The sequence below is a fragment of the Nylanderia fulva genome, unplaced genomic scaffold, assembly GCF_048542155.1.
Source record: "Nylanderia fulva isolate GAGA-0341 unplaced genomic scaffold, ASM4854215v1 Scaffold13, whole genome shotgun sequence".
Lineage (NCBI taxonomy): Eukaryota > Metazoa > Arthropoda > Insecta > Hymenoptera > Formicidae > Nylanderia > Nylanderia fulva.
Window position 1 is genome coordinate 5,047,969 of NW_028189518.1, and position 20,226 is coordinate 5,068,194.

The 20,226-nt window shown below is 34.9% G+C and overlaps 1 protein-coding gene across 2 annotated transcripts in view; it reads left to right on the forward strand.

Moving 5' to 3' along the window:
• LOC114932521 (zwei Ig domain protein zig-8) overlaps positions 1-20,226 on the forward strand; it is a 101,395-nt gene that overhangs the window by 11,762 nt on the left and 69,407 nt on the right. For both annotated transcript variants that reach the window (XM_085479836.1, XM_085479837.1), the window contains one exon: positions 17,167-17,351. In XM_085479836.1, coding sequence (XP_085335962.1) covers positions 17,167-17,351 — 185 coding nt within the window. The remainder of the gene's footprint in view (positions 1-17,166; positions 17,352-20,226) is intronic.

The following is a 20,226-nucleotide window of genomic DNA, read 5'->3' on the forward strand; positions in this document are numbered from 1 at the left end:
AGCAGCCTCTTCAAAGGGGAGAAGCTGTTTTACATTTACCGTAACAGTGCGGCGGAAAATTCGATTCACTACTGCTCGATTTTCCCCGAGACAATGCTAGCTATCGTATCGCCGAAAGGGAGAACCGAAAACAAACTATCCTCCACTGTATTCTGGCGGAAACGAACCGCGTGTCTATCAATAGAGCGAGCTGCAACTCGATTTGTCTTGCTCGCAGAGAGAGAGAGCAAATATACAGAAAATTGAATGCAACATTAATTCGAATAAAAGTATTGTTCTTTTTCTTATTTCCTTCTGTGTTTACGTCATCTTGCTCGCTTTCAGAAAATAATAATGCGCTGTGATTGATAATAAACAAGATTAACGAGAGAAATAAAATATATTCGTATTATCAATGATATAATATACGATAAAATTAAAGTAAATATTCTTTTGTAAAAAAATACGAGAAGAATGCGACTTTCTGTATTTTGTTTGAAAATTGTGCAGCTTTGCGAGAGACATATGATCTCAAAAAGGACAGATGACTCGCAAAAGTTTGGTAACTGTTGTTCCCGGCAGGGACTATCGAGCGGTCGGTCTGTCGCAAAACGCAGTCACTCGACGTAGAGACTATCCCGAAAACAAAACTCTCGGGTCTCTCTCTCTGTGCCGGAAACGCATCACGCGGTTAGCCATAAAGAGGATCGCGGTGGAATCGTCGCGCAAAGGGGATGCAAGCGAGGAATAGTCCGGGCGCCGGCAGTTACTTACGTTTAGGACGATTTACCTTAATTAATTAACCGGCGTTGTGACGGGGCGCTAATTTATGCTCATAGAATGATTCACCGCCACTTCTGAGCGGATTGCGGTTTAACCTCCTTCTTACTCGGGCTCGACCGCCGACAACGAGCCAGCTTGAAATTCGGCCGTCGCGCTCTGCCTGACGGATGAGCCGCGCTAATTAGAAGTCACCGTGAAGCGTCTCGAATGGCCGTCGAAAACTCGGACATGTCTAGCCCCGGCGACACGTGTCTCGCAAAAGCGTCTCCGTCGACATCAGAGGAAATCTTTTTGTCATTTTTGTTTGTAGAAAAAGTAGGGTGGGCTCAAAGTAATATTCTATCAAGATTAATACACTTCATCGATTAATTAATCGAACAAGTGTTGATTTATTCAATGTAATTTTCTCTCCACTGACAATGGTGTACAATTAGAAATAAATCTTTTTTAAAGACTACCATGTATTCTGTGCCGGAACGAGATTGATATGTATACCTATTTGTATGAAACTATTATGCATAAATGGTTTATAATAATGTGAAAACATCCGTCCTCTTACAGAAAACGAATTTCGCGCATTACATCATAATACCTTCTGATAACAATGAGATGAATGGCGCGCTGCGCACCACGGTCGCAATATTATTTCAGATTTACACGTTAAATTAAACAAGGTAAAGCAACATTGTTGCACTTCCTCACCTTCTGTTATTTTATCTCAGGCCAATCTCGCGGAGCAAATCTTATGGATACATTCCTGGATACTCAAACAGCTTTAGTCTTTGCGTGTATCCGTTATATGTGGGCGAAAGGCATAAGTTGAAGACTCTCTCTAATGCTACCGACTTTATTAACAAAGCCAGATAGAAATATAATGTATGTACACACGTATGCATAGCGTAGTATGCTGACTATATAGAAAGAGGGAGAGCCATTCGTTGACTTGCACGATATTAAAATCACTTGAACGAAATACCGTCATATTAAATTTTCATTTCTGCGCGGAGCAGTTTTTGCTCGGCTCTTTGATTTCCGCTTGCGACTACTTTTTATACACTTGCGTCAGAACTCGTGCATGTTTCTCGATATGCATCGATGCGCTTGCATTGATTTAAATCGATGATACAGTCCGCGATATGACCTAATGTTGTTTTAACAGAGTGATTTATGTAGTCAATTTTCATTAAATGGAAATCAAAATTTAAATATCAAAATAAATTATCAAAATAAATATATATAATATGTATGTATATTAAAAAGGGAGAGAGAGAGAGAAAGAATAAAGGGCGGAGAGATTTTATTAATAATTAGGTTTATAAAAACAAATGTTCAATAAGCAAAGACAAGCAGGACACTCTATATGAAAAGGACTATGCAGTAAATTTTATTAACAAAAGATAGAAACATAAATATTTGCGTTAACTTAAGAACATTAAAGTATAAATATATATTTTGAACATCAAATTTGTCATCGCTGCTAAAACAGGTTTTAAAAAAATATTAACTCAGATATTAACTCATAATTATTCAAACACACAAATGAAACAGTAATACTAATTTGTGTACCTTATCGTTTACCACTTTTCAGTATTTATAATAATACTTTAGCTATAAAAATGAATATTTTGCTTTGAAATGTATAAAAGAACTTTTCAATATCTCTAGTTACATTTTCCGAAATACTAGATTTCTCTAATCGATAAAAGCAAGCTGATTTGCTTTAAATCTATCTTTTCTTCGAAGACGAGGCATTCAAATAAACTTAAAAGAGAGAGGCTATTCGGAGTCACGGCTGTTAATCGTGCCATGAAATCCTGTCGAAGTGTCGATAAAACTAGAACGAATCGCGCGCACTAGACATCGATACAGCGCAGGAAAAAGTGGCTAAGTGAAAAAGAGTGAAGTCCCGCAGTCGATTCATCGGGAACGCGACTTCACATAAACAGGAAAACATTCGTTTGTCGCAACAGATCCGTATCCACGCGCGACACATTCATGCGAGATGCCTCTAAATCACAGTCGTACAGTCGAGTTAACGGGTTACAATTCGTGTATCGGCCTAGTGCTTGCCAGCTTGGCAAGCCCTTTCCCAGGCTCGTCGACCAAGTTTGCTCGAATCCCCATTCCGCCCTTGTGACACCACCATTCCATGCTATTTATAGATTAATTACGGTACGTTAGATCGATGTCTGTGTGCGTGACTCGAATTCGATTGACATAGATGATGGGACTCGTGAATCCTGTATGCTAGAAAGGACGTGTGATGGACATTTTAAGGACGCTTAGTTAGGGAAAACTTTAGTATTGTGGTCAAATCATAATGTTAACGATAAGGAATAGTCGCGGGATAGATTGAGACAGTCGTTAAATACTAACTTGTTACGATCGGTTAATAAAATGGGGAATAAAATAAAATTTTTTAAATTGTTTTTATTGTTTCAAAAAAAAAGAAAAATCATTTTTTATATTTTAAGGATTTTTTGTATTTTAAAACTGATATTTTAAATTGGATAACGTTTTGAGGAATATTTGTAAAATTTTTTCAAAAATAAATTTTAAAATATGCGAGTATATTTTTATTTTGATACTATTTTTACCCTTAAAGCTTGAAATTAATTGTCCTTTTGTTTTTCTTTTCTGTCAAATGGGCCATTAATAATTGAATATTGAATAAAATTAAATATAGAATAAAATTCATTTTACTATCAGAATTGTATTACTTATATTACTTATCAGAATCGTATTACTTATTAGAGAATACGATATAGCTTTTCGTTACTATTCATACGAATGGGTTGTCGAGCGTATATTATGTAGTCTATGCTGACATCGTGCTATAATTTTCCGAGTATTGTTCATGGAATATGTAGTGTTTCAAGCGCGTGTACCATTGAACTGTGTATCGCTGTTGGAATCGTAGAAATGATTAAACCCCTGATTCAATTATTTATAAAACTACAGAGAGAACGTTGTTTGCATGTAAATAATGCAAACAATATAATAACGAAATAAAAATAAATATCTGTAACATTTAAAAAATTTGAGAAATTGATCATTTAAAGTTGATTCATTTGAAGTTGACATACGGAACAATGCGTAAAATAATAAAAAACTAAATAATATTTATTTGCTGAAACTAGATGTTTATTCAAATAAAAACTATATAAAAAATAACAGCTTGAAAATTATGACTATAATTATTATTCTAAAAAAGAACTTGCAAATGACTGAATTTGGTTAATCGTAGTTCATTATTTGAACATCGTCCTTATTGATAATCGTAATTAACGCTATCTGTTTCAAGTTACCCTATGTTTCTTAAAGAAGGTCCTAAAAAGCCCGCGCGGAGCAATAAATCCCTCGATCGATCTATCTATACCTTCATCCCCCGACATCGCGCGCGAGAGTTCGGTCTTTATTTTCGTTTCTTCGACAATTTCAGTCCCGATACGCGCCCGCTGACGGGCCAATGGGTTTCCGGAAAGCATTTGCCATGGTTTCTTCTTCCATCGGCCTGGAGTCGGACGTGTACGTTGCCACGATACGTTTCTTGTTGTCGTTTTATGCATTCGCGCTGCCGTGGGGTTCGTACGAACGTGAAAAATGACTCGGCAAGCGACATTCCAGGCGCAAGGCCCACAGAGTGTGTTTTTCGACCAAGTATTTGCCGAGATCTCCGCATCATTATTTATGTTTAATGACGCGTAATTATGTATGGACGCATTGGAAAAATGCCCGATGAAAAAGTAGATCTTTGACGAACATTCTTGTATAAAATTCTCTTAAATTTTAATTAACACATGTTAAATTGACGATCCCTTTATGTTTAACCCAGATCGTTAATATTAGAAGAATTTACCAATTGTAAGTTAACCGAGTTATTAAAAGAGGATGATTTTACACAAATAAATTTTTTTAATTTTTAACACGGTTAAAAGTTTTGATTTATGGAGAGCATGCTACTAATATATTCGCGCTTGTCAAAAAGTGCTTGACACGTAAGGCGGAATGAATGCGAAGGTTACTGTTGAATATAACACGGCTTCGCGTATATATACAAAGTCGGATATAATTTATTCTGCATGTGAATTTGTCACAGAGCTTTCGCTAGCATGCTGAACTCGGCGCCATGCAGAGCTCTTTTTTCGTTTTGCGACTTCCGCTTTCTGGACTCACACACTACAAAGACTCACAAATAAACCCCGTCGACGCGTTTCGCTTTACGACTAATTTGACATATTATGGTTATGTTTCTGCATCGTAAGCTGCACGATGCAGCATCCTGCGCTGATGTTACGCGTATATTTTTCCAAGGCGACGATCGACATTTACATTTCTGTCGTGACATCCGTTGGAATATTTATTTATCATTCTATCTTTAAAATGTTATTCTCTCCATATTTTTGAGGGTTTTTATTTATCATTTATATTGAGCTCTGACAATTCCACTTTTAGTATATTCGAATTTTCATTTTCCAATTCATCGATTTTAATAATTGCTGAAATAAATAATTAGTAATTATTGTATTATTTTTTGTACTTACACAATTAGTTACTTATAATAAAACGTATGCACTTTAATAATATAAAAATATGAAAGCATTGATCGTACGCGTTTATCACACCTCAATTTGATCACAGAGCATCATAGCCTTGAAATTCATAGTTCACTTTAAGAGAACAATTGTCGTTAATAGCTCTTTGCGTGATATGCATATGTACAACTGTATATATCAATGAGAGATAGCGGTGGAAGTCTCCCCTATGTTCACCAATTGGATCCGCTTGATATCACATGTATTTTATCATCCACGAAATACACTATTGCAATCAAACGTATTTCATAAAAACATAACAAATTACAACTAGAAAAAATATAGATAAAATGCTATTTTTTCATTAAATAGTATGCAAACGGTATTATTGTTTCTCATATTACATGCAAATAGATATTGCTAAATATACAAACAAATAGTTTATTAATTTATTGGTCACAGTAATTAAGTATTCGAAATATATATGCAGACATTCTATATATGTATGTATAATAATAAAAGCGCATAAAACATAAACACAGATTATAATATACCATTTTGATTATAATTGCAAATATCTATATGCATAAATATATTCTCTGTGTTTAGAATGTAAGTTAGTGTTAGTCCAAAATGTATTGGTTAATTTTAATAACAAGACAAACAACAATTAAATAGAATATTATATTATATAGTTGTCCGTATATAATTACACTTAATAATCATTTAAAAAAAAGAAAAAATTCTTTATAATAAATTTAAAAAAGTATAATAAATATTAAGATTACATATATAATAATTCTATCTAATTAGACGGGATTATTTTAATCCGCATTGTAAAAATATCACGAGCTAAGATTCTATATGTTTTTGCTTAATATTAGAAATGATAGAGACGAGAGCGTCAAGAATTTTCACAAGCGGAACGGAGGTGGGATTCAGCTTTCGATTTGTCGCTTCGGTTAGACGCTGCACTCCGAGCGGATTGTGAACTTTGACGCCGTACTCGCGCTGAGCTTTTTCAATAAACCGCCGAAACCGCGGATGAGAGAAAATTGAGGTCGGAGAGCGACGACTCCGGCGAGATGTAATACTTTCTTCGACCATTATCCGTCGCGTCGCCTCGCGCAATTCGAAATTCCGGCGTGTTTCCGCAGAAGTTCGATTCGCACATAACTTCGAAAATTGATGCGTCAAAAAGCGTCGAAAAGGGGTTTCCAGATTCATTGTCGGGAAACCATTTTGACATTCTGCAATCGTGAGATGCGCGAAAGCTGAACTTTATGGCATTTCAAAGCTAATAACGCATTTCAGATCTTTTTCGTTTGATATTTCGCTATTTTAATCAAATATCGACGAAAATTGTGATTTAAAATCTGCAAGAAATAATTAATAAGAATTTGTCGTCATCTACAATTTTAACGCATGATTAATAAAGAATATAACAAATTATACGTTATAAAAGACTACTTCAAAAATCAATAGCAAAACGTAATTAAAAGTTACAATGACAAATGGAAAAGCTATATAGCATCCCTCTCTCTCTCTCTCTCTTTATCTCTTTGTCTTTCTCTCGGGATTGATAAAGAGTTGTTGAAAATTGTTCAATTAACGCGTGGAAAGCGTAATTATGGCGCAATCAAACGATTTAACTTCGCTACCAATAAAGGAAAAATCCTTTTACCTCGTTTCAACTCGCCGTAGACAGCTATCGAGATATCGCGTTACCCGATCTGATTAATAGAAATTTGGACCGCGACTGTGCGCGCACGACTGATTTCTTCTCTTTTGAAACGGCACGTACTGTCAGGGGTACCAGGCTACTGAAAGCTATCCCTCGCCCTTCGTCGCATTTTTCAAGTTGCTCCGCGCGACCCGCTTCACTTTTCTCATCGCACCCTGACGTTGTCGTCTTTTTTCTCACCTTTATCTCGTTTTCTTCCTCCCTGCCTCTTTTGCCCATATCGTCTGTTCTTTCCTCCTTCATTTTTAATGCTCAGGCAAACGTTATCGTAATTTCCTGGCGACCATGCGCGAAACCTGCTCACGGACACAGGCTCTACGTATAGGGGGTCATACGCTTGATTTTATCGCGCGCGATGTAATTCGGAGATTTACTGCGAAGCATATTTTTGCGGGCGAATTGCGCGCTCGGTAGGACCCGCTGGACAATACGGGAAATGTAAGAAGTCATATAGTTAACCGTAAACATATAAACATATTTTATTGTGTGCTTTTATGCTGAGTGAATCGTCATAACTTATCTACGAAATTACGTTTTAAACATTTTTGTGTAAAAAAAAGAATATAATTTTCAGTCTTTTTTAAAAGCTTCTTAAGCTATTTATTATATTGTTTAAATATATTATACCATAATAATTAAATAATAAAAATTTATTTTATAGATTTTTGGATTTTTTACACGTATCTGTAATCGTGATTATTGATATCTTAACTTCAGATATGAATTTTAGATTTTTGTGTTAAATCGGTGTTAAGAAAAGAATTCAACAACCTTTGTTGAATATGAAAGTAAAATATATTTTATTATTTGTAGTTAATTTATATAAATTAAAGAATATTGTTAAATACGAGTCTTAGAAACGTACTCTTCTGATCTGATAAAAATTGCATGTATGTGTACTTTTTATAAGACATATGTTATGTGCCCATACATACGTGCGTAAATGTCACACAAATCTCGTGAGCCAAAAAAAGAGCAAACCCGCAGTGGAATTTCTTTGAAGGATTCTTTACTCTTTTTCCCCTCGTTTTTCTGCCTCTACTTGGAAGTCCTTGTTCCTTCTTTTACCACTTCCGTTTCTTTCCCTATACGTCGCACCTGAAAAGTTGAGAGATCGGCTGCAGTTTTATTAGCAGGTCGAACGTCTTCTTTGCAGCTCTTTCTTTCTCATACATCTTCCTGGAGTCATCCAGGGTCTCTACTTCATGACTTTAAGGCGACACGTCAATCTTATCCCCTTTCCTACACACTCTCACCCTGTATACTTTTTTTTCTTATCTATCTCGGGTTGGTAAATTTTGGCAGACATGGTAGTGAATACAAGAGCTTTTTCCATCTTTTTAAAGTCCATTTATTTTATCCTTCATGCATCACTTCTTGAAATGCGGTACCTTATGTAAAGTCCCTACTTTTATTAATATATTTACCGATTTATATTTAAATTGAGTAAAAATACGCACGCACACACGCACATGACAGAAGAAAGCATAGCGTATTATATTAAGAAATGAATTTTCGGTTGAAATTTATTTTCTCTGCAAAATTCAAAAGGACATTAAGCAGCTCTCAAGAACACGAAATCATCCATCTTGATGAATCAAATAGGAGAAACATTTCCGAGAAATCGTCTTGCTTAGAGAGGAATACCACGTGTTTGGCATGTGTGTTTGCATGCATATACTCTTGGTACACCCGCACGATATCTCTCATTGCACACTGGCTTGTGTTACGGATTATAAACACCGCGTAATTCAGGCAACCTCTGTGTTCCTGCTTGATGAAATGAAATTTCTCGCGTCCGACGAAATTCGCCAGTTTCGCCACATTACTTCGCGTTTGCACGAGTACAAGATTGTTCTTGGCAGGATAATTTGGGTTTCAGTCCTCCTTCCGGATCGTTTCTCTAGTTGACTGTGGTAAATTCTTAAGAGAATTCTTGAGTTGTTCCTCTTTAATCGATTTATAGCGAATTATATTGTAGCAAATATAATTATTATTAAATTAGTTATATATTTATCTATATTCAATGATTACTTATTGAACTAAAAACTCTTGATGTTGAAACATTTGTGATATTAATATTAAATTATTGATATTAAATTAGATGTATGTATTTTGACAATTTCACAATATAGCCTATCAAGTATTATAATAATTCTTATAAAAATTGATTAATGTGGCTGTGGCATGTGTGGCGAAAATTTTAAGCTACTTTTAAATATTATTTATATATGTGGATTTAGTCTACAAAAATTCAAGAATATCTTTTCTCAACCGCATACGGAAGAGCGAAAAAATTCTGTACATTTTTCACGCGGAGCCAATTCAAGATGATAGCGCTATACGCGGAAAAAAAGTGGATTCACGCATTGTGATCTCGACAAATGGGGTCACGCATATCCTTCTCCACGCGTCCCTCGCGCAGTCACCCATGGTTCTCGGGAATATTTGCCATGAGTTTTTATTAGTATTATATCTCATATAAAACTGACAATGCTAAAGCCATTTAGAGATACCAATACGAGATATATTCTGTTTTATAATATTATTGTGAGATTCGTGATTGTCATTGCTTTATTCGTCATTTTTAATATATTAATATGTGAAATATAAATACATTAAATAAATGTTAAAATTTTTTAAATATATCATAAAATATAAAAATGTCGAAATGGCAGGGAGTTTAAATAATTCCGAATGATGTTGGAAGCTAAAGGTAGAATCATATTTTAAAAAGGGGCAATGTCCGCGTTAAACTGTCACAGATAGCAAGAGAAAAAATAAAATAGAACGCATATGTGGAGCACATGGTACTTATTACAGGCCGGAATTTAGTGAACGCAGACATCATACAATCCTGCCATTCAATTCGCAAAAATTTCATCTTTCTTCTCTCATTGTCAGAAACTCGATGCTCAATAGTGGCGTCTATGAAAACGTAAAGTTTTCTCCAATGTCGACACGTCACTGCTTCAAAAGTATTTCCAATTGGATGGCGTTGTATATCTTTTTACATGACACATTGTATTATATACAAGATTGTCAATATTGTATTAACCTTTAATGATATAATCTTAGATGAATTTTTAGAATCTGAGTTTAGAGATGAATCTAAATTGATATCTCTTTGGCGAAAGCTTATTATTCCTCGTAAATTTGCAATCAACTTATTCTCAAAATACAAAACTTAAACTTCGCATGAAATTAAATAGAAAATAGAATTTGCTATTTATTCGTGGTTTGCTTAAAGTTTTTATAGAATTTTCTTTTGTCACGTAGAGCGCGAAGCAAATTCAGGCAAAGTCGACGGCAACCGGAAGTTACCGTCTGTGCAAAAGAACTCTATCTCTAACTGGGGCGGCTTAAGCTCGTAAACGGTTTTCCGAAGTTGCTGGCGTGCCGGCAAGGCAAGAAAAATTATATTCGCCCGCGACATCAAATTGGAAACAGTCTTGAGCCGTCGACGCCTCCGCAATGGAGGCGGAACAGACTTACAGGCGCGTTGAGTACCCGAAGATTTCGAAAAATCCGACTGAGATTATTGCGAAAGAGTCGCAAAACTTTTATATGAAAATCGTCGTCTTCTTACGTCTTGGACGAAATTAACTTTCCATATGCTACCATCTGGTTGGTTTCACACTTCTGCAGATTATTTTAACCCTTTTGCAGTTACTTATGCGTAAAGAATAAGGAAGAAAAATAAATTGTATTAACTAACGCTAAATTAAATATCGATTTAAGAAATATATAAATCGACTAGTTGATTTTTATTCGTAAAATTTAATTTTATTGTAATTTTGGTTTTTCTAAATAGAATCTCTCTCTTCTATTTGAGAACGATAAATTTAAGGCATATTGTGTCCATTTTTCTAATGAAAAGTCACGCTTTAGTTTATATCACGCCGAACGTCGAGTATACTTCCGCTTTAAGCATCGTTATAGCACTTCTGCCGAAATGGTACCTGATAGCGAGCACTATGCGGAGTGCATCCATTACCTCCACGCCTGTTTGAAGTGTCTAAATACGTGTGTCTGTATATGTATAACGTACACGTGTGCAGTTACGCAAATGCAGTTCATGCAACATCTTTTGAAGTCACTTTGTAATACGTGTCATAAAATTAAGTCATTTTTGAATACGCATATTTTAGCAATTTTTATACATATAATTATTTGCATAAACAATTCCAGTAAAATTATAAGAATTAAATTTTATAAATTTAATTTTTTACATGATCAATTATTTAATACGTTTATTGAATGTTTTCTCTGGCTAATAATATTCCATTTAATAAAAATAATTTTAAAAAATTGTATTAATGAAGACAGTGGTAAATAATAATTTTTACATTTCTAGGATTAGGTATATAAAAATAAAAAAATTTGTTTGTAAAGGAAAAAATAATATACGCAAAAATGTTTTCAATTACAATTGATCTGACCATATAATTATTCTTATATATTTCCTCTATCTAATTATTTGCAATTATTTGAAATCGTGTTTTCTTTTTAATTTAGCGCTAGTTAATAAATAATCTATTATTAGAATGATATATGTATGTTTAAGTAAAGTACTTAAATTAACTCATTTTTCTCCCTCGACCCTGTCATCCCTTAACCTCAGTAAAGTTTTGTTCTTCCCCGGAATTTGTCTTTGTCACGCTACATCATAAATTTCGCCGAAACCGAACACTGTCACCGAATTCTCGCAGAGCGGTCCAGCATCATTTCAGCAACGGGCTGCCCGCGAGAAGCTATGAAATAATCTCGTCGTTAATCTCGCGCGTCGTATATCGGGGAAGGAACGAAGAGGGAAGCGCTGCGCAACCCTTGAACCGGGGTTGCCGCGGCCTTTTCTGGTTTTCCTGCTCGAAACAATGAGGACGAAAGTTTACGGTCGCGCTAGACCACCGCGAGGATCATATATTTTCGCCGCAACGCTCGTAAACTGCGGTCATGCTGCCAGTCGCCACATCGTAGGCGGATCTTCGAGTGGCGATGTTGGTGCATGTGGATGGAAGGGCTTGCGTGGCAGTGCGCCACTGTGTCAACGTGTCACTGGATAATTTCGGAGTTACGCAGTTCTCTTGTTTTCCCGTGTCTTTCTCCCTTTTTTTCCGCCGCGGAGATTTGTTCTCCGCCGAGTGCTCCGTTTGCGTATGTGTTTATCTAAGTACATTTTGGATGAAACATGGGAAGGTCGTCCCGCTTACTGCTCGCACTTGCGTTCATCTGGATGTGCGCATTATGATATGGTTGAAATACTAGTATAGTATACTCGCTGGAATGCCCTAAATGTCCGTAAGACAATAGAGGCGAGATATGCAAGTAACATGATTTAAAGTGAGACAAATGGAATGTATTAGTCACGATTTACAAGAAAATGCCAATTACAATTTTATCAATCCCGTTTATTACATTGAAAAGTTCTTCGTCATTAAATATCTATATTGACGTTAATTTGTTTTTTAATGTTTAGTTTTTTTTATTTTGACCAGTTTCAAATTTTTCGAAATTCGGTCTTTAATTTGAAATTGATTTTATAATATTCAATATATTAAAATTAACTTTTCTAGATGCATACATATATATGTGTATATATGCACAAATTTCGTGAACGCAATTATTTTTTAGCCGAATAAAAATTTATTTTTGTTTTGTGCATGCATAAATTTTAAAATGCTACATGTCAAGCGCGTTAAAAGACGCAAGCAGCCCAGAAAAGCGCGTCGGAAAGAAATATGCTAGGGGAAAACCTAGATAATGCTTCCAAGAAATAAAAATGTCGGTCGCTCGAACACGCGAATTAGGAACTTCGTAAGAAAGGTGGGATCTGGAAGGAAGTAGTCCAAGAAGATTTAGTGCGTAGGCAATTTGTGGGACGTTATGTTACTCTTCTATAGTAATTGTGACTTCCCACACGAAAATTTACGAAAATGTCTCTAGAGACAGCTATTCCCTATCTCACACTTATCCCTTAGATAAATGTAAAAGTAATAAAAAATTATATTGATTTTTTTCTATATATGTATGTGCCCCTAAATATTTATTACCACAGTGATTTAGATTTTAAATCAAATAGACAAGATAAATAATTTTATTATAGATACATTTAACAACAAAAATCTTGAACTTAATACGTTATACTGTAAAAGAATTAACTGTCCATATTAAACATAAAAGCACAGAGTACCTATACTTTAATATACGTTTTCATCTATTAAATTAATAGTGTAAAAAGATTTTTATTTGAAATGACGCAATACGTTTTTGCAAATATCTAACCTTATTTATTGCAAATTTAACTGCTAATCATTAAATTATAATATAGTCGTAATTGGAATAAAATATCAAAACGACACACATAAAAACTGCGAACGCATTTAAAGCATTTAATTATATTATAAGAACGTAATGGCGCTTATTTTATGTGAATGTACAATCATCAGTGTGATACGATTCAAGCATAACTAAACATTAAATTCGTTTTTATCATCAATAAAAAACGAATCTAAGGCTTACATATGGGTAGTATTTTTGTCCTTTTAAAGGATTTGTCTATTGGCGTTTTTAGGAAGAAAAATGTCTCTAGCTATAGAAATGACGATGATGATGGCAGGGAGTAATCTTAGTTTACGGCACATTTACGCGCACAGTTTATAATATTACGAAATCTGGGACGAAAAAAGTCCCTTGGGATAAAAAAGTAGTAAGTGACTATTCGCATAGGGGTTGTAAAGACGCTTGTAGAGGTGGCGCCTGCGAGAATTCGCGACGAGTAGAAACGGATGGCTGTAGTCAGACATGAAGGTATTACTGTATCTAACAGAAATATATTTGTAAGAGAGAGTAGTCGAAATTGTTCCGCAAATTTCTTGGCGTGATTCATACCATGCATTCACTTTTAAATGTGTTGGCACCGGCTCCGGATTTGATTTATTTAATATATGCAAGTTGCATATGTAAAGGAAGAATATAGATTTTCGTAAGAAATTATGTAATTTAAGAATATACTGAAATATTATTATTCATTTCAACGTGCAATATCATGTATAATAGTTTCAAAAATGTCTCGAGACGTTGCCTTATTTATTTTCAAAAATATATATTTGTGCGGTATAAAAGTTAATTTATAATGCTTCTGTCTAATTTATGTAATCGGAAAAACGATTGGAAGTGATAGAGGTAACGATAATGACGATGCAGGGTAACTTTCAGGTAATGTACATCATCCTTATTTGTGACGGTAGCTTTTTGTCAATTAATCTAGAGTTATCAGGAAGGGCTTACCTCGTGTTACCAGAGCGAAGGCGTAAAGGGGTGGACTGTTGGTCATTTGTATAACGCTAGTGGAATGGGTATGTATACGGGCGTTATCGCACCACAAGAGAGATGGTGGGAGATAGTGATGGAACCAAACTAATATTTACTTCCGATTCTCGAGTCAAGTAAACGAAAATGTTCATATAAACTAAGTCAATATTAACTTTCGAATTGTAATCTTATTGATGTGTCCGTAATACTTGATGCGTCATGCGTGTTTTATATTTAAAACGTAATTTACAAACTGTCAGAACATTGTGAAATGCATAAATTATTACAACTCTGTGTGTCCAGTGAATTATAATATGTGTATAAACAATTTAGAATTTAATTTAATTTTAAATAGATTAAAAAGTTTTAAACAAATTTACCATATATATATTTGTCATATATATGTATAGTATAAAATATTTTTTATTGTTACATTTTACAAAATTATTTTATGCAAAAGCTTCAAATATAGGTCATCATATATAACAGATAAAGATTACATGACACAGTGAACGAATCATCGTGTTTTTGTCGAGATTGAAAGAGAATACCGCAGGCTTTTGGAGAGAGCATTGTTTATGCGAAACGGTCAGTCCGACGAGTTACGATGTCAGTGGGTTGTTCTGGGCAGATTCGTTTGATAATTCGATACCCATCCGCGTTTCAAGCCCCCGCAATCCTCGTTGCGTTCACCGTGGATTTACTCTCATGCCGCACGCAGGTTTATTCAATTAAATTTATCAGATTGCACGCGCTCGAGGATCAAAAAGAGAACAATGATTGGCAAGTGTCTTTTTGGTCACAATAGAAGAGATTTTTTTTATTCACATTTATTCGGGCATTGCAACGGTACAAAGTGAACAACGGTGATACAATAGAGCGATGGATTGAAATAAATGTTTAGATGCTTCAAATTGAGCAATTTATTATATTTTAAAGCAAGATTTCTTATTTCACAGCCTATGTACGAAATTGATTTCTTGTTACTTTTTTGCAGCATTTGATAATATAATACTAAGATTACTGTATGAATGTCAAGAAAGTTTTGTATATATTGGTGATGACCAGATAGGTTAAAATATAAATTAGACTGCAAGGAATAAAATAAAACAGAAATTAAGTATCCGTTTTCATCATTTGATTTTCTTCCGTGCATTAGCGAATTCGCGCAGTCAACTCGCACAGCTTCTATTACAAACTTTCCTTTCGGATCAATCCTTGTCAACCACCAATAGGTATCGTCGTTCAGTTTGATGATGATTGATGATGATGGAGAATATATTAAGCGTTTCGAAGGTATACTAAGCAAAGAATAATCCGTACAGCTGTTTGATGTTTATTTCGAAAAGTTTTTGCAACACGTGTTTAAGTAGTAGACAAAAATATCAAAAACCCAGATATACTTGTATAATAAGAATTAACCATATAATTTTTCTAAAAAGATTGGATTTATTTGAAATTTTAACTTTTCTTACTACATGTCTTTGTTTTACGTGATATATATATATTTGAAAAAATTCTATGGGTTGCCAGAGAGAAATGCAAATGCGGGAATCAGACTTAAAGAACACTCATTTTTATGTTATAATTTTACCATTATTTTATAAATTGCATTGCAATTTAATTTCAAAGCTTTAATTTCGATATCAATGTGTATATTTTAAATATAAATTTGTATTGCAAAAAACGAAATATATAGAATACATATAAAAGAAGAGTATGTTATAAAATAACTTTTTTTGTATTTGTGAATATATGTAGTTATATTTTCTCTAATCATAGTTGAAATGTAGTTAGAGGTAATCACACACAAACATCCACACAAAGAAGACTCTGATTATAAAAACATGCAAATACGAGTGGTCATGATAAAAATTTGTAATCTAATTTATCAAAACAAGTTTTTACGAACGCCCAAACAATTTCTTTTATTGCAAAGTTAGATCAATCCCATAGGTGAACCAATAAAAATGTGTTATCAATTAAACATAAAACATTTCTAGTTCTCTTTTTCATTACTCGCAATATCCTTTGTCGAAAATTTTGCAAATAAAATTGTTAGCGAGCATTCTCGATGAAATACAGGTCGTTTGTTACAAATCGTGTGATGTCTTTCACCATCATGAAGACGAGCATACAATTGTCGCCAAAGTACGCTAGACTATTCTTTTATAGTCTATAGTATATGACGAAAGGGACAGCGAAGGAAAAGGAGAGGATGGGGGAGTTAAGGAAAGGGTGAGCAGAGTTCTATAGAGGTACAAATGAGCATGTACAATGAAGCAAAGTGCATAGCTATGTTCCATAAGATATTCTACCGAAACGTCGAAGAGCGTATTACGCTTAAGAAATGAGCTGAGTTTGCTCGCTCGGCGCCAGTTCGCTACTTGCCAGTTATAATGCACTTGGATTCTGGTATCTTGTAAGTAGTACATCCAACAGTCGCTCGCAGCAGACTTGGAGTTGCGCTCTCGCGGGAGACGTCGGCAAGAGCATTGGTTTCCTGTCCAGAATTCGCATACAAGTTTCACGGGGAAGATAGAACATATTCCTCATACCTCTTCTGTTCAACATAACGAAACATGTGTGGTTAAGCCTCAAATATGACAAAAATTATTCTTTATTAAATCTGTATCTCACCAAACTTGCGCAAGATTTTATTATTTTTTAATGATATTTTGCTTAACAGAAGTTTTTTTTTATGTAGTATCAATTTATAAATCGTATTGTTGAAAAACAGAATTAAGCGCCGTAATCGGTCTGGATCATGTTTGTCGGATCAGATGTTCATCATGTTTATTTTTTTTTCAGCGCCAGCATACGTACGCGAAACTACATTAAAAGAAGGTACGCAGTGGCATGTAAACGATGCCAATGATGATTTGCAGTTGGAGCAAGACTTGACCTTCTTCGAGCCGACAGCAGCGAACGTCAGTGCGTTTATAGGACATACCGCATATCTACCATGCCGTGTGCGAAATCTGGGCGACAAAGTAGTAAGTCTTTTCTTATTTTACTTATTTTTTCTATAACGCAACAGCGAAGGCACTCTAACATGAGTTCTTTCTAAATTGTCGATTTAATTAAATTGACATAAAAAGTAAGTACAATAATAATGCGTATCAAAAGGTTGAAAGGTCTCCACTTTAATGGAGATACTTCGTATTTCAATAAAAACCATATGTGTATATAAATTATTATGAATTTCCTTTATTGTGCGTGATAGTCAAAATATAAATCATCCCCGAACAATTGACAAAGATCGCGCGATTATATCATTATTAATTGCAAACAAGCACTGATTGGCCCGGCGGCAATTAATCTGAAAATTTACCGGAGACAGCTTCGATTCAAACAGGTTGCTTCCAACACCCTTATCTACACAAGAGAGCCTATGTAATTAATACAGCGGCATGACAAATTGTCGCTTCCGAAATAGCGAACCGCCAATAAATATCGCGGCCACGATTAGGGAGCTCCCTACGTAAATGTAGATACGGGAATGGTCGTCGTCATGCGTATAGGAAATGGCGTGTCTACGACGATCTGTCATGAGGAATCGTGAGGACACAGATATCGTTGTGTTTCCTTTGAAAGCGAAATCTCTCTCTCTAGTGCGTATATCTCGCGGCGACTAAGCGTGGCATATAGATTTAACGAAGATATATGAGCGCCTTAACGGAAGCTTCTCCCTTTGGAGATGTGTCGCTCTTAGCTCTCATCCTATTTCAAGGGTTTGTCAAAGTATTCAATGCTCTGCGCAAATGTATAACGACTGTTGATTGGAGCTTATCAACGTTGATGAAACTTTATAACAGTATGTAGACATAGAGTGACGTAAATCATAAGGGAGGGTACGTTTTAATTTTTTCTCTTTCTCTCTTAATCGGTTTTTTCTCTTTTAAATAAAAAATATCATGTTAATGTCAGAATGATGTTCTCATATTTTCATACAACTCTTGAACTATAATCAAAGTAAAAGGCAAAAGCGAAAACTTGCAAATTTGCAGCGTAGAAAGAATGTAGAAGGAAAACTGGAAATTCCTAAAATGTTTACATCGAAGTACGAACTCTATAACTTATCTATCTAAATTCTTCGCTCCGAGTAACACGCGCAAATAGAATCTTCCCGAAATTCTTGCGTCCGTAGTAAGAGCTGCAGTTGCCGGAGTGCCGAAAACACGGTTTTCGTGGTAATAAGAGCGCAGGAGGAAGATCGACGGAACGACCGGAGCGTGCGTGCGAATTTGCGGACGATTTCAACTGCGATTCACGTAAACGGTGATCGTAATCATTCCGCGAAGAACGCGATTTTCTCTCGGTCGCGTCGCGCCACCGAATTCGCATTCGCGCATTTTGTGTCAGTCGTGCTTTTTCGCAGACACCCGATAGATTAAAGGGCACTTGGCGCCAACCGGGAATCATTCCTAGGGAAGCGAACGTCGCGCTGTTCGCTATTTCGCATTTTTCCGTACGAACGCAATTTTTCGACACGCCCGTTCAATTTTCGCGACCCACTTTTTCGCTTTTTTGAATTTCCTTTCCCGCTTCAGACAGATTTCCTTCTACTTCGGCAACGGGTTTTATTGTTATCGAACGATCGGCAGTAAAGAGCGTATGCAACTGGTGGATGCGGTTTTTGTAGCGGAGCTTCGTCTAGTTTTTATGTCTGTCTCGTAGAAAAAAAATAATTGGAATGGATATACACATGTATTTATGTATGCGCACTTTTCAAATTATGCTTTGATAACATTGACATGATCCACAGCAATTTTTCTCTTTCAATTTTTTCAAGAATATAAAGAATTCTCAATTTAAGACTTGATATTAGAAATTAATAATCATATTTAATGATATAATTAAAATAGATACATGCATCAAAGCGTGTTACGTATCGAATCAGTTTTAGTTTATTTATTTCTTTAGCAATTAATGTGAGACTTGTTTCTACTCGTACTTTATATCATGCACTTTCTTCGCTTTGTATTTTAATTCTTTTACTAATCAATTTTAAATCAATCTGTCAATCTGTAACATTTTAATAATTTAATATCTTTCATATCGTGCAATATTTTAATAATTACGTCTTTTGGAAGTACTATTGATTAACATTTTAAAGAAATCCTTTCAATCAAACCTTCCTTTTCTTACTTTCTGTTATCAATATAGAAACCGCATCCTTTTGCTAAAAGAGAGTTTCATTTCAATGTTGTTACCCACGTAAAAATTTAAACCGAAGATTGATCGTACGAGCAAACATGATTCAATGTCCAATATTTCAAAAGCGTATTTATATCTAACATAGATTTTATTGGGAATGGACGAATATATATAGATTTCTTTAATAGCTAGGATACAAAATTGCTCGGTGCACGTTTTCTCGAAGAGCACGGCCGGATGCATTTTTAGTTCACGTTCACCAGGTTTTTCCCATCTTTTCCACATTTTTCTTCCTTCCACTTATTTGTTTTCTTTTTTTCCAACGATCCCTCTTTAATTAAATATCGATCTACGCGCGGATGGTCAGTGGCGACGCGTCGATTGCGGCAAGTTTTCTCGAGTTAAGTCGGAAAATCAAATGGAGTTTAAGATGAAAATAATTGCGAGAGATTAATCGCATTTTATTCAAACTTGGATTGCATATTAAACAGAAATAGTATTGGGATGAAATTTGTAACGTCTCCGGATTACAATCCGATTATCAGTTAACATTTTTAAGAAATTATGAATGAAACAATCGATTGCTCGAACAAAGTCATTATTTTCTAAACCTTATTAGTTCCGCAAATGCGAGTAAAAATGAGTGTTGAAAAGAGAATACGAGAGAAAAGAGATAAATCGATTATTATCTAGTAAATAGTATTTTAATTT